This window comes from Ammospiza caudacuta, chromosome 1, assembly GCF_027887145.1.
Source record: "Ammospiza caudacuta isolate bAmmCau1 chromosome 1, bAmmCau1.pri, whole genome shotgun sequence".
NCBI lineage: Eukaryota > Metazoa > Chordata > Aves > Passeriformes > Passerellidae > Ammospiza > Ammospiza caudacuta.
Genome location: NC_080593.1, coordinates 143,589,217 through 143,604,946, shown reverse-complemented (window position 1 = coordinate 143,604,946; position 15,730 = coordinate 143,589,217). Strand labels below are relative to the sequence as shown.

General features: G+C 41.1%; 1 protein-coding gene across 9 annotated transcripts in view; it reads left to right on the top strand.

The window, feature by feature from the left end:
- The window catches only part of MTSS1 (MTSS I-BAR domain containing 1), a 124,985-nt gene that overhangs the window by 18,618 nt on the left and 90,637 nt on the right, over positions 1–15,730 (top strand). For all 9 annotated transcript variants that reach the window (XM_058803137.1, XM_058803166.1, XM_058803108.1 and 6 more), the window contains exon 3: positions 668–741. In XM_058803137.1, coding sequence (XP_058659120.1) covers positions 668–741 — 74 coding nt within the window. The remainder of the gene's footprint in view (positions 1–667; positions 742–15,730) is intronic.

Genomic DNA, 15,730 nt, shown 5'->3' with positions numbered 1-15,730 from the left:
GGAGCACTAGATCAGAAAGGGGTTTTGTTTATTTTGGGCATTTGGGAGTTGGTGGTTTTTTTGTAGGTTTAAGTTGTTTTAAGTTGGTTTTTTTCTTGAAGTGGAGGGGTTTTTTCCTTTTCCATTTGTCCAAGAGCTCCAGACCAATCTGATTCCCAGAAAATTTTCTGTTTCAAGGGATGCTCATGCTCCCCACATGAAAAATGGAGGCAATTGTTTGGCTAGGATCCTAGATAAAAGGAAGTTGCTGCATGTTTATTCTTAAAATATGCATGTTCCCTGAAAATAGCAGTGGCTATAATTTGTTCACTAATGGGTGAAGTATAATGTGTGTTAGATTTGTTTTTCATGTTTGACTGCTTAATATTAGTTCTTCAGAGGAAATCAGCTAGAAGGAGGGTGGCTGTGCTCTTTTGAAACAGCACCTGTCCTGTGCAGTTCTCAGCATGGAATTAGCGTGGCTGCCTCCAAGTCCATAGTGCTAACACAAAGCAAGGAAGGGATTAAGGAAGGAGGGAAAAGGCTAAGTTCAGATATAAAAGAGCATACTTTTTGTGGCCTCTGCAAGTTCACAGTGTTATTCTTTATAAGCCTAAATGTTTTTGGCAGTAATTAAATAGGCATCAGTGAGACACTGCTAATGTTTTGTTATCTGTATGCATTTCAGGACTACAGTAGTAGCAGCTGCTGCCTTTTTGGATGCCTTTCAGAAAGTGGCTGACATGGCTACTAATACACGTGGTAAGCAGATGTGTCAATATTGAGTTTAACAGAATGCTGTGTGGTTTATACCATTTGTAGTAATAAAAAGAAGTCTTGTTACATTGACAAGCAGATCTGTGAGACATCTGTTAAATGGACTTGCACGTTGAAAAAGTGGCACGTGAAAAAGGAAGTTGTCTTTACTGAAAAAAAACTGCTGGAAACCTGTAATTTAAATGTGTCATCAATCATGTGAACACTTCTTAATTACCATTTGAATTATACTTTGATGAATAATATTTTAGAAAGCAAGATTTACAGAAATCTGTATTCACTGACGCCTCTGTACCTTGTGGAAATGTAAAAGACTTGATACTCAACTGGAATAAATAACTGGGGGGCTGCTGGAGACAGAGCAGACGCTGGCTGATCTGTGGCCTTCAGGGTCTGCCAGTAATGATGACAGTGACCTGCACTTACATCTTTGAGCAAAGACTTTGCTTGTGCTTCCCCTTTAAGTCTGACGTTCTTGGTCAAACGGAATTTTCCTGGGCTGTGGCCTTCTCTGGGTAGCAGTCTCAGCTTATTGGTGAGTATGGAGAGCCAGAATAGTGCAGCTGGCATTCTTTCCAGCCTGCTGAGTTGGAAGGAGACAAAAGGCTGCTTCTCTCTGATGCTGGATGCCCAGTGACCAAGGCATCATGTGCAGATGTCCCTGCAGTGGTGTAGGGCATTCCCCATGGTCACTGTCCTTGGACTGCTGCTGAAGAGTAAATCTAGAGTGTAGATAAATCACTGCTGAGGGAGCAGCTCTTGGTCAACTCTAACCCTAAAGGTCTTTTCCTAATGTGCTGTTGGCATTTGCCTTGGAGAGTAAGAAAGTAATATTGCTGACATGAAGGGTGTTCATTGCCATTAGCAGAGTGCAGGCTCAGTCAAACTTCCCTTACCTCTGGCTTACAGGAGAAGCAGCAGCTGCTGGAGTGAGTTCCAAGTCAGAATGACAAGAGGGAAAAATACTTCTTTTTCCTGTCTAAAGCTAATATTTACATTCTGATAAGAAGTTCCTCATTATATGCATACCTCCTGTAAATTATAGGTAATCCACTCACATAAAATAATAAGCATGACAGAAAGTGGATTAAACTAAGGAAGAGACTCAAGGAAGAACTTCACTTGGATTTCTAACATGTCCTTCCTTCAAGCATGTTCTTTTCCCTTTCTTCTGCTTTCCCCAAGGGGAAACAAAGTAAACGACCAAAATCCTTGGGACTTGTCTTCTGGCTATGCTGGCAGGCTTATAGGGCTTCCATTGAGATACCGGAATGACTGAAACATTTCCCACTCTCAAACAAAAATGGCTTGTGTGGGTTTTTCAAGGGTATTTTGCACTTTCTGCTGTGTCGTGTCTTGTCTCTTATCTCTTCCAGCACATCCTTTACAAAAGGAGCTCTGTGAATCCGGGCATGCCAAATTTGTATAGCTCCTCTGTTCTGCCTTCTGCCTTCCCTGACTGAAAGGATAGAAGGGAATTTTGGTTTTATTTTTAGAAAGTGATGTTCTGGGCAGTGAATCAAAACCCCAAGTTAGCTGGTGGTTCTGATCTGTCACCCAACCCAACTTCCATTTATTCCCATTCAGGTTTATCTCTGAGGTTGCACCTTGCTCCTTTAACAAATACTGATCATTCTGCCTTGCTGTGGGCAGGGTAAACACCTGTCCCCAGGGAAGGTGATGGCAAAAATCCATATGACTTATGAGGGCACAGTTCAATAAAAACATATTTTGCCATCAATTTCAGGAATTCTAAACTGAACAGAAAAACTGAAAAACTTAATTGTTTTTTTTCTGTGTAATGGGAATTTTAACTGGCTCTCAGTTTTCCCTTTGAGTGGTTACATAAAGTGAAAAATCCTTTCTTAAATTTTCCCTGTTACTTACCCAGTATATAAAATTATGAATCTGATTGTCCAGTCAGACATCTGGCTGTGTTTCACCCTGTTTAGAGAGTTAACAGATAAACCAAAGTTTGCAGTTAACAGATTAACCAAAGTTAGACAGTCATGTTCAGCTGCTGGGGATAAATGAGACTGGAGCAGCACTTCCCGTGACAAAGGCAGGGAGGTTGGTATATTTTACATCATGAGCCTGGTTTATCATTGCATGAGCCAAATGCTTCCTCTGGGAACTAACTGTGCATGGAAATGCTGGAGCAGGTGCCTGCTCTGGAGGGACTGTGTTAGTTCCTTGTAGGATGACTGAAGTGTTGTGAAGCTGGTGCTGCCTTTAATTTGTAATTGCTTGTAGTTCTACAGAAAGTGGCCTGTTATTTTAAGACTCATTGATCTAGCTGATGGAAGTGTTTTATCAGTCAACAGAAGAACTCTGGCTACTCTTTAATCAGTTTGCAGCAGCATTAGCTTTGGAAGAAGAAAAAGTGTTTGCCTGGGTATACATGTGCACACACAGGCAAGGGGAGACAATCTCCTTTCAGTCACCCAGTGTTCAAGAATGAGAGCTTATTTCCATCATTTCCAGTCCCTAGTCCAGCTGGCAGCCTTACCTTGGGTGCCATTACTGCTGTTCCCAAGCACTGTCTCTGCTCTTCTGCTGCATTGTTCTCTCTATGCCATTTACTTCCTTCTAATCCTGCAGTGTTAATCTTCACGTTCCCATCTGGAGCTCAGAAGGCATAATTGGAGCTCTGCCTGTGGTCAAACCTGATCGGATGAGTCAGATAACCTGTACTTTGCTGTATTTTTTCCCTTTGTAGCTTCTGAAGTAGGAAAAGCCCTGAATGTGAAGTACCTGATGTTTTGTGGTGACTCAATACACAAATGAATTCCCAGCCAGCTCATTTCAGCTTTTGCTTCCTCCTTTGCTGTCTCTCCATTTTGATGTGCATCAACCCAAAGCTGTCTCTTTTTTCCTCAGTTTAGTTCCCTTGGTTCAATGCTTTGATTTTAACCTGACAAGGGAAAACACAGGGAAATTAGTTCTGATGCATGTATCAACAAAATGTTAGATTTCTGTGGGTCTGGTCATCTGAGAATCATCACTTGAATGGGGGAGATTGTTAAGTTATGTTGCTAATTTAAAGTAATGCTAGCTGTATAGCAATGTGTGCTGGTTTTGCTGGCATCAGAGATTCTTGAAAACAAAATTCCTTTCGATGTTTTGATTTTTTGAGCTCTGACAAAATAGAGACATCTATGTAGCAGTTTTTGTTGTTCAAGCTGCATCTGTTTGGCATACAGCCCAGCAGAACTTGGTAGTCTGCAGTGGAATCTGTATTATCTCTCACTATGATTATTAAAGAGAATGCTTACAAAATATGAAATGAATGAGGTGCTTCAGGGTACCTTTAAATCCTTAATATGCCTTAAATAGTGTAATAATAACTCTTGAATACCTTAAAAATGAAGTTTCCTTTTGGGGAGATGTGTGATCATGAGTTTAGTTCAGGCTTTTCTTATATGGCTTGTTTCTTGCAATATTTGAAATTCTGAATGTTTTTACCTTCATCAGTTCTAGCTGAAGCATGGAAGAAATTTAAATCTAATTTAGTTTTATTTCCATTTACCTGATGATTTGTGCAATAAAGAAGACAAGAACTGTGCATCACAAATACTGTGTTTATATGTGATATATGTTCAAGTTGGCTTTCAACAGTACGTAAAAGAGTGTGTGTAAATTGCTTTGCTTTTTGTATGGTAGTCTTCTTCTGCCTCTGCTGCATTTGAATGTCCTTTGTAGATAAGTACTAGAGCTCAAGAACTTGGAAAAATAGGTGTGAAAAGTAACTATCCTCCTTGTGTTATGGGGGAGATTAATGTGAAGATATGCATGCTTCTTATGTATCCACTTAATTCAGCATCAGCAGCTTCCCAATAAAACCCTGCCCCAATCTTACCTACCTGCACAGGTGTAAATTAAAATTTATGGAAAGATGATCAAAAAGCTTTGATTTACCCAAGCTTAAAATTGATCTTCAAAGTGAGATTGTTAATGAGGCAGCTGATACTCAAGTCTTGTGGTTTTCTGTTTTTCATTCATATTGAAGGGTTTTGCATATACATAGGTGTGCTTGATATTAGCAGATTAGTTAAATCACTTCAAGACGGTGTCAGTGAATCACACAGCTTTCTCTGGCCAGCTGCATTCCATGGATTGTAATGCTGTTTGAAGTTCCCTCTTGGCAAGTGCTACTAGAGGTATATTCTCCCTGCCTTTGGTAATTCTGACATCTAGTATGTTTTCTATCTCTTTCATTTTACAGATATCTGAGAGGATTTTAAGGCCATGCAGCATTGCAGGAAATTCCCCTTGAGTAGGAGACCCTTTCTGCTGGACTGAGGGTTTTGTGATCAGGGAGGACACTGTGGGTAGTCAGCCAGCTACCAAGGGACACTGAGTAGATTTGGAAGCAAAACTCAGTTTGTGTCTGCATGGCATGCAGCAGCAGGGACCAAAATCAGCACAGTAATTTTAATGTTATCCTGTTGAGGGGCCGGATATATCAGTGTGGAAGAAGTGCTCCATTAAAGTGCCTGCACTTTTTTCAAGCCTCATTAAATTTCAATAGCACACAAAAATGTAAATATGATTTAACACTTTTACTTATAAAATTAAATTTGATTAATATTTGTGAGTGACTACGTCAGGTAGCTCTTCTGTAGCACTACTCAGTGACTGCTCTTCATTTTTAATAAGTTAAAATAGTACCTTTTCTGCAGATTGGTGTTCCTGGACAGACTCTGCATCCATGTTGTTCCAGGTAGTGTGTAAGCACCCCTTCAGACGCCCTTAGTCTGGGTGATCCCTTGTTATTTTGGCCAGGATCTATATGGTATGTACTGAAGTGGTTTCCCAAGGTGCACAAAGTGTTGCAGGGCTGGGATTATCTCTGGTAATTCTATGAGCTCCCAAGTGAGTGTGTTTAGGCCTCCTGAACCAGGACCTTGCTCACTGCAAATAAGGCAGAGTGGGAGCCAAGGTAGGGGGCAGGGTCTTGGTGCTACAGCAAAATGTAATGGACAGTGCTGGAGGGTGTTTTCTATTGGTTTATTTATTTTGATGGAGGAAAAAAATAGATGGAACAGAAGTGAAGCTTGGAGAGGAGAAAGACATCACAGTCTACAGCAGTAGACATACAGCTGTATAACATTTTGAAATGAATTGCTTTGCTCCTGGGGAGATGTGGTGGTGATCTGTGCCTAATTTCAGAGTGAAAACAAAGCTGGTCACAAGAGGAAAGGCATTCTCATTGTCCCATTCCTTCATCTGACTCCTCTTTAATTTCACATGCTCATACTCAAAAAGCAAAACCTTTGTTAAGCTTCCTGTCAGTTAAGATAAGACTGTCATAAGTACTTATTCTCCAGTGGAGTCTTTGAAGAAAAATAATACAGTCCAGTCTTTTTCTTTGTGGATTTTCATATACAAAATAATCAGGAAGAAAAGTATTTAAATGAGGCATTCAGTCTTCCATTATGTTTTCATGAAGATGATGCAAAATGCAGGACCAAAATCAGAATCACTGGCAGATAATTTTGAAGTTGGATGCATATTACATATCTGTTGTGTTTGGAGAAGTGGGACTTGGATATTCTGCTTAACAACAGCTAAAACTACAAATCACAAAGGCCATGTTGTGCCGCTATTCACTATTTCTGTGTTCCCATCTCTCTCTAGACCAGTAGCAAATGCCAGTCCATGTTTGTCACCAAGTGTGTCACTTGGTTTCTGTTGTGAGAACTCTGTTTCTGATGTGAGCCCCTTTGGCTGGAGCAGTCAAAATGGGGTGAACATCTAAAATGCTCAAACACAAGGGAAGTGGTTTGGTTATTAATGACTAGATTTTGTATTTAGGGGATTGAAAGGGCTGCACTGCAAGTAAAACATGGCCATTGTCTTTTCTTTGGAGAAGTGCAGGCACTGCAGCTTAAAAAAATATTACTTATTTATGCCTTATTTTTCTTAAGGTCAAGACAAAATCTAGCTCAGGGTCATTGACAACATTTGTGCTGATTTGTCCTTACCTAAGTAGTAATATTCAGGGCAAAAGACAAAAATAATTGCTATAATAACTTACATAGATGTCCCTTTGTACAGTGCAGAGAGTGACGCAGGAGTGGAGTTTGCATTTGCCCTACAACCTAGTATTTTTTTGAGCTTGCTGAGGTGCTGAGAGACTGAAATGTTGTTAGGAAAGGGTGTAAAGCCACCAGGTGATTGTGTGGGCTAAATAGAAAATTTGAATGCAGGACCAGCTTCTATGAGGGGGGGAAAAGGGCGAGGGAGGAAGAAGCAAACAAACTTCTTTAGTACCTTGTCCAAGGAGTGGGCTGGTGTGTTAAGATAGCAGGGGCTGGACTTTTATCACATGACTGGATGTAAGTCTGCTCACTATCATCTGAATTGGAAATCTTTGGGACTGTGGGGAGGGGGAACAGCTCAGAGTTAATTTTTCATACACTTGGTTGTGGTTCTTTCTCTCTCCTTACTTATACAGCTGTGTTGCTTTTAGGAGGGTAGAATATCAGATCCTGGTTTTTCTGCAGGCTTGGGATGGATGGATTGATTGTTGTTTCCAGCTGCATTATTAATTTATATCTCTGTGGGCATCTTCACACAGAGCACCTACACTTCAGTAACTAAATACTGGTTTTGTAGCTGCAAAGAATTTTCTCAGTCTTGGCAACAGAACCAAACTTTTAATGTCTTAATCATCGAGTTTGGGAAGTAATGAGGATAAATTATAAGTGGCTTTAGGATTTCCTTCAGATGATTTATTAGTTTAGAGTCAAAGATGCAAAAGCATCCTTTTGATGATGGGATGTGAATTTGAAAGTGGAGGCTGAGGTTTTGGTTGGTGGTTGGTTTTCCCAGTGTAGCACATGTTTCTGTGGTGGGAGATCCCCTTTCAGGCTAATTCAAGCAGCCTTTTGATGTGATAAATTACTAGTTGGCACATAGTTACAATCCTGTAGTAATCACAACAAGAGAGTTGTTGCAGCTCTTACTTATTTATTTTTAATCTGTCACCAGCTGGATAACAAAGGTAGCTGAAGATCTGCTCTCATAGAGTTTTATTTAGTATCTTTTTTTATTTGCTAAACCAGAGAAAGGGAAGTTCTGTGGCATGGGAAGAGAATTAGAAAATCAGTTCAGACTAAGTGGGGTTTCTGTGAAGTAGGGTAGTGCTTCTTGCCTCATGGACCTTGCCCATAACAGCCTGTGGAGGCTGCAGAGCAGTTGCTGAGCTTCTGTGGCCTTGTGCTTTGTGCCTCACAGCTGCCTGAAATGCAGTTTTGGGGGTTGTCCTTTTGGTGATCACCTCAGTGGTGGCTGCCTAGAACACATGTGTTGGGGAAGTATCAGATTTGGTGCTGTCAGATGGCTTCTTGCAAACTCTCCAGCCTGGGGGTGTGAGGGGGGACTGGTCAGAGTCCTGCAGTTCACCTCCTTGCACCCCAGTCCACATGTCCTAAAACCACTTGTGACCTTCCTTTGTATCAGCAAGGTAGTTTGTGCAAAGGCTGTGATATAAATGTGTGCTTTCACTTGGGGTGTCTTCTCCAATTCCCTCAGTCTATTCCCATCCTGGCTATACAAAAACTGTGTTTGTTTCTAATGATATGAGAGAGCTGTACAAAAAGTGAAATTACAAGCTGCAGCAGACTAATTGTGAGTGGAGCGTCCATAACAATGGACTCCATCTAATCATTAACAAAAGCAGTGACAAAAGTCATTTTCAGAAGCAGCAGTGACATTTGCATTGTCTAACAGGTTTTTTTTTGCTCTCCATAATTCAGGCTGCCTCCCAAAAGGATGCTCTTCCACACATTTTCGTAGGTGTCAGGCCCGTAGATCGTATGTGTTCACTCTGTGTGTGTCCATGCAAACGAGTGTGCTGCTGCCAGGTGATTTACTCTGTGATGTGATTCATCTCATGTTTGCATACCTGCTGCTTCTTGGGAAGCAGTGCATGTTCATGGTAATAATGAGGTCTTGCTTAAAAATAGACCAGCTTCCTTCATTTTCTTGTCCTTCTGTTTGCTTGATGATTTGTCGGCTGTTGCCAGCACAAATGTTTGTCCCTGTTGCTGTGCAAGCTGTTCACCCCTTCCCTCCTCCCTTCATGTTAGTTTTCTTAAGTGAAGCAGTTCCCTGCTCTTTTCTTCCCTGGTTGATATAGTAAAACCTGCCCTGTTCAGGCTTATAGGCTCATTTAGAAAGGTGAGGAAGAGTCCCCACTGGTTGTTGAATTTCAGTAGAAAATTCAGTTCTGCCTGGGACAAGAAGTGAATTGTGCTGTGTATCTTCCTCTTCCTCCCATGCATGATGGAGTCCAGCCTGTAGAACTACTTCTGAAAAGTTAGAATAATATTACCTTATTGTTTCATTTCAGGGCTCAGAGTCTTCCCTCTTGTCTCTGTGCTTTCTACAACAGTTTTTTTTCTACAAATTAATCTGTGACCTGCCTTCTATTCAGGTTGCTTTTTTGGACAGGGTGGAGAAGGAAAGGAAGATGGGCTATTTCCAAAGAAGCCCTGGGTTGTGACCTGACAGTACTTCCTGTAAAATGTTTGGACTGTCTGTACTTACATACATGCTTAAATCTTCCTGCTGCTTTGCAGTTGGTGCTTGTTTTGTTGTTTTCACATGGGCTCCTTGCATGTAGAAATGAGTACGTTTTCCAGTCTAATGAAGCCACTGAAAAATGCTACCACCTTTCCAGCATCCATTCCAACTCAAAGCTTTGTGGAAACCACTTCAAAACTAGGAGCAGTGGCAATTGTGTGCGTGGGCACGTTCATCTGCAGTGTCATGGAGTAGAAGAGGTCTGAGTTTGTACAATCAGCCCCTGCAATTGTTGTGAAATTCTCCTCTCCCGCAGCATTTATTACTATGTAAAATTGAAATCTGCATGATTTCCTGCTGTGAGCGCCTGTGCTGAGGGACTGGTTTCTATAGTAACTAATATCAAGGAGCTGGCTGGGACTTCAGTTTGGAGCAGTATTTGAGCCTGTTCTGCAGTTCAGTGCAGCCCTGTGTGAGTACTTGATGGATGACAAACAAGCAGGCAGGTTTGTGGCTGCCATTACTACAGTAGTGGTGCTGTGCACCTCGGCGTGTACGCTGAGGGCTAAAAATAGGATTTTGCAAAATGGAGCTGGAGGTGAGGAGGGGGGATGTCTTTTTCTCTAACACCACTCCCCTCCCTCGGCAGAGCTGCCAGATGGAAGCACTGAAGAATACATAAATGAGTGTTTGTCCTGGAGTCACTTCAGCCCACCCCAAAGTGAAAGATATGCCTGGGAACTGGGTCCATTTTCTCCCAAGAGTAACAGCCATTGGTATTGCCATTACTCTGTTTTGAGGCAGAGCTGGTGTTTGTTCTGCTGAGCATGATAAATAGCATTGTTAATGTGTTTTTGTCTGCAGGACCAGCTTCTGCCCTTACTTAGTCCCAGACACACCTGCTAAATGTATTTGATTTCGCAGGGTTAAGCAGTGGTGGGAGTGTTGATGCTTGGCTTACAGAGGCTGTAGGCTTTCAGGGTGCCAGGCAATATGCAAAGCCTGATTTGCACCATTTACAATTTGTCCAGAATTAGTCCAGGGGTCAGGTGCATGAAAATGAAACTGACTCTTCTGTTTATTCTATTTTCACTTCTAAAATTTGAATAATGTGGTGGAGGTGAGAAAAGAATGCAGAATGGTGCTCGCTGTCCTCTAAGTACAGAAACTGGACTTAGGCAGGCAGCAATGGTTTGGTCTCTTTTTTCCCAATCCCAGAAGTTCTCCAAATTGTGATGAGATCAAGCCAAATCTGTAAAGCAAACTTGGGGCATTGATGAAATAGTCTGAAGTGTGAAGATGTCATTTTGTATGATTGAAGGTTGTTTTTCCTGGCTGTGCTAGAAAAGGAGATATATTTTAGATATGCTTGTCTTCCAAGCCCTCTTCCTCCAGAAGCCAAGCATCTCTGAGGAGAGGGTGAAGTTGTATGTCCTGTGTACCTGCAGACATGGACATGTGTGCACACAAGGAGTGCCATTTGCTCAGCCAGCTCAAGGGGAGCCTTGACTTGGCCACCCTCAGAGCAGCCTCTTACTCATTTGGTGTTTGGAGATGCTGGAGCAGGCTGAGGAAAGTGAGTGTAGAGAGGAGGAGCTGTATGGTGGAAAAAGAGGAGCTGGGTGTGTTGTGCTGAGAATATTTAGAGGACATCCAGTACATATCCATGAAGAAGTGAGGGGTTTTATTTAAAAAAAAATCCTTTCAGACAGGTCATCTTTTATATTCACTGTTTACGTATGCAAGTCCATAGTAAAAGTATTACAGTGATTTTAAAAACCCCAATAAATGACTGGATTAAACTATTTGCGTCAAGAGAGTAATGATGCATTCGAATAATCTGAGAGAATTTGGCACTGAGATACGACCAGATTACAGTTTGAGATCTAGGATTGGAAACTGTCATTTAGGACTATAATGACTCATGATGCTGGGAAATCATCTTCACCTTTGTTCTTGTGTAGAAGTTAAAAAAAATCTCCCTTTCTTTCAAACAGGTACTAAGCAGAGTGCTGAAATGAGAATCTTAGAGTAAGGCTTGGTTACATTTACACAATATAGTGATGGAAGTCCAGAACATTGAGTTGTTATAAATAAATCAAATCCCAAGTAAATTTAGTAAATACTTTAAGTGCATATTGTGATGGATTATCCCTGTTTTCAGTGCTTGTTCATTTTCTGCTAGCTTGCAGAATCACTGGAGTCCAGCAGAGCACATTTCTGTTGATGCTGTTGTGGCTGTGTATCCATGTTAAATCTAGGTTGTGTTGCATGGAGAGCAGCAGCTCTGTGTGAGCGTTAGTCACTTTGGTTCAAAGGTAAAGAGTTCATGTGTAACTCTTATGGAGCTGCTGCAGAGGCAGAGCCTTGGTTATGAATGCAGCCAAGGGAATGTTTTAGCTATTAAGCTGAAATGTAGCTTGCTGCTGGGGAAATGAGTGTTGTACTGAGTGTGTACTGTGATGCAAAGCCCTCCCCAGACTGTTGGGTTCAAGTGCACAACGTGTGCTCAGGATGGATAATTGATTTAGATGAACAGATTTTAATCTTTCATTGTGAGCTTGAGGCCTGCTTCACTCAGAGCTATAAACTCCATTTTTCTCAAGCTGCACTTTCACAAGTGTTTTAGCTGTTCTGTCTGAAGTGGCTGCCTGCTTTCAGAGACTTTGTTCTTCACAACATGTTTTCTTTGTTGGCAACCTTACTAATTTAACATGGATTTCAAAATTAGGAGTGGGAGAAAAAGCCGTGTCCATGTATATTCCCACACAGGGTGAAAGTACTAAACTTGTGTGCATCTCTAGAGGCAATGAAGAAGCTGGTTGAGATGTTATTTTAGGGTGACTTTATGCACAGTGTAATGAAGCTTAAAGTTTAGATCTGAGTATTTTAAAGCAAATGTAGTTGTTAGAAGGAAATTTTCTTGTTAAGGCTTTATGTAGGGTTAATGGGGTCTCTCACAGGAAAAAAGCCAATGCCTTCAGAAGAGCAAACAACCACCCATCTGCCCATCATGAATACTGCTAAGGGATTTTTGAGCCTAAGTGGCAAGAAGTCTGTCCTGTCCTCTTAGGCTGGTTAATAAAGGTTAAAGCTTGGTCAGTTTAAGAAATTCATCTATTCAATATCCTTTCCAAAGCTCTTTGTTTCCAATGTTTACTGTTGCCTAATCTGTTTAAATTGGTCTGAATTTCAGCCTCTCTAGAGTTCAGTTTTTCAGGTCATGATCATCATGGATAAAGCAATGTATGTTTTCTTGTTAATGCTTAACTTTTGTTTACTTCAAGTTAGTCAGTTTGGTTTCAACTTATTTTCACGTGTGATTTTCTTTTTTTTTTAGTCGAAAAAGGAAGCTGAACTCAAAATTCGTGCCTTCTAGGTGTACCTATAAGGTGAAAGATGTATGAATAACTTTCTTTAAGAGAAAAGGTCTCTTAGATGGAATATATTCAGCATATAAAAAGCTTCTTGTGACCAATGGGACTAAGCATTAAACATTGATGATGCAGCTTTAAGTTGCATGGAAACAAACTGGGGCAAGTCAGTTCATTTTACCTTTGATTCACTGCTTCCAGCCGTGAGGAAAGGTTGAAGGGACACAAGGCAAACAGGAGTCTCTTCCTTTAGCTCTGTCTTGTGATGACATATTTTGCCTCAAACAATAGTTTCAGTAACTAGATGCACAAAATTCATAATTTATAAAATTTAGAATTTTTCTTTGTTTTTTAAAAGCAAGCAATATGATAACAGCAATTTACATAATTGCAATGATTCCTAGTTAAAGGGAGATCTAGTTCTGTTTAAAGGGAGAATAAAATAAAGACTTCCAAGAATAATCCTGGATTGTAGAGGTTTTGACATCCCCCTGGATGGAGGTGTGAAGTGGTAGTTTGACCCCCAAGGCTTGGATGTCAGGCACATCTATTTTGTATGACCTGTCTATAGCAATGAGAATTTCTTTTGATGTTAAGATCTGCAAAGATTGTTCAGGTTACTTGGAGGGTGAGATGGTGCTTTGGAGATCTGTGTGAGATGCCATGTAATTCCTGCAGAGTGCCTGCATTAAAAATGGAGGGTCTGTATTTCCTGGTACCTAATTCCTTCTGTGATGTTATTTAGGATCCTAGATATGCTGCTTTGCATGCCCACAACTATCCCAAAGCATCACTGGGAATGGACAGGTGGATAACTGTTCACAGAATCTAGGGGGCAGCTAGAGTTGCCCGCTTTCTATTTCTTTTCCTTTTTTGAAAGGAAGTCTGGGGTAACTTGTTTTCTGGTGTTTTGTGGCTCTGTCTGGATTTCCCTCTCTGGTACACTTAGTTGTGCTTTGCAGAGGGCATTGTTTGTTTTTATTGGAAAGAGGCTTACCTGTGTTTTTTTTGTTTTCAGCTTCTGTGGGTTTCTGTGCATTTTCCTTTCAGGCTGTGGCTCTGGTGGGTTTCTGTGCATTTTCCTTTCAGGCTGTGGCCTTGCATGTTCCCTGCAACATTTTCACCATATTTGCATTAAGATGGCTGATTGGGAAATATGTGTGTAGAACAGCCTCATTTTGCAAGAGGATTGGTAATAACGAGAGATGAGCATGATGCAGTATTGATTGGTTGAATGCGATTAGGTGTAACTGAGGTTATGCTATTCTTTTCTTGATCCCTGAAAACTTCCAGTGCTCTTCTTGTAGCACATACAGACCTTTCTCAGAGGTTGTAGAGGAAGGATTAAGGCAGACAAACTTGTTTCTGCCATGTAAAGAAGGTGTCAAACTAGACAATCCTGAAAGCCTTGTTTTTAAGGCTCCACTTCCCTGGCCATATTAGTTCAGGGCTTAATTACACAATAATAAGATTTCTTACATGCAATATATTTGAACAAAGACTTCTCCGTGCAGCAATGAACACTTTGTTTGAAATAACTTACTCTCTCTTTTGTTTTCTCTTAACTTGTTTTTGATTTCAATTCTGCAGGTAGAGCTGCAACTCCTTTTAGGATATTTAAAAAGGTTCTACAGGGAGTTTGCTTTGTAGCAATAGTTGTCAAAGTCTTCTCACTAGTTTAAGCTATAATGAAATCCATTTAAATATTCTTATAAGGCTATTTTTAAACTCATTTATGCTGATGGAAGAGTAGGAGTAGAGTTGCTTTGGCACAAACATGAGGAACAGCATCCTTAGGTTTGATGGATATGTTCTCAATATAATTTATCAGCTAATTAATTCTGCTGGGGAAGCTTTCTGTGAAAGCACTAAACAGTGATGGCCTTGCATGATTTAAATATCTGTGAGCTGCTTTAGTATGGACAACTGGACAAAAACTGGAGAAAAAGTAGCTGTTAAGCTTAGAAAAAAACCTCTTGGGTTATCCTTGTTAATATGTACTGCACAATTCAGAGTTTTTAAAAAAAAAATCTTGTATAAAGTATTAGGGTGAAGCAAGATCAGAGGATTATTCAATTGCCTGTACAAGAGACAAAAGTATGTCCAGCTGATGTGAGACCTGTTCTTTGGTGAGAATGACAGAGTGAATGAATAGTGGGGACCAGTGGCTGCCATTTTAGGGTTTACTTATGGAAAGCATCTGGCCAGAAAGCCTCTCAGGCTCTCTGTCTCCCTACCCTTTTGTTTCTTAGCCAACAGAATGCCTCCCTGTCCTACAGACAGAGAAGCCTGTCTGGCTTCATCTCTCTTCTCTGGTCATCTGCTTCACCTTGGTTTTGAAATATGTCTGTGCTGCTGACCACAGAAGTAAAACTTGGCTTTGATTTGAGTTTCATCTTGCAGTGGCTGGTCTCTGTCTGTGGGAGAAACTGGACCAGGGCTTCAAAGCATCAAAGTGATTCACACCTCATTTTCTTTTTGAGGACCAGGAGGGCCATTAGATGATCTAACCTGATTATCTCTGGAGGGCTGGTCAGGGCTGAGCCTGCTGTGCTGGACACAGCCTGGCTGGGGCCCTGCAGCACAGAGAGCCGTGGGAACAGGCAGCATTTCTGCAGTGCAGGTGTGCTGGAAAATGCTCTGGGTGCATCTTCTTTGTATAAATATATATGTAGAAAAAAATTAAATCAAACTGCTACACATAAGAAGTCTTGCTTGGATTTCTGAAGGAAATACAGATTTTGGGTTTGGTTGTGTCTGTCATCTGTGGGTTTTGCATAAATTCACAGACAGGGAGAGATGGTCTTGCCTCAACGCAGAGTGTGCAAGAAAACATACCACCTTCTGTAACATGACTGTCCTGGTGCTCATGGACTGCATCAAGCCATGGCCTGGAGTGCAATGTCATGGCCAGGAGACAGTAAAGTGCTGTGGAGATTCTGGTGACTCCCATTTGGGGGTGGCTCACTGCAAGAGTTCAGGTGAAACTGCTGTGAAGAGAACTGCTTCACCCTTTCAGGACTCATGGCCTGTTCAGCACAGGGCTCCTGTGTCTCACACTGATGCTG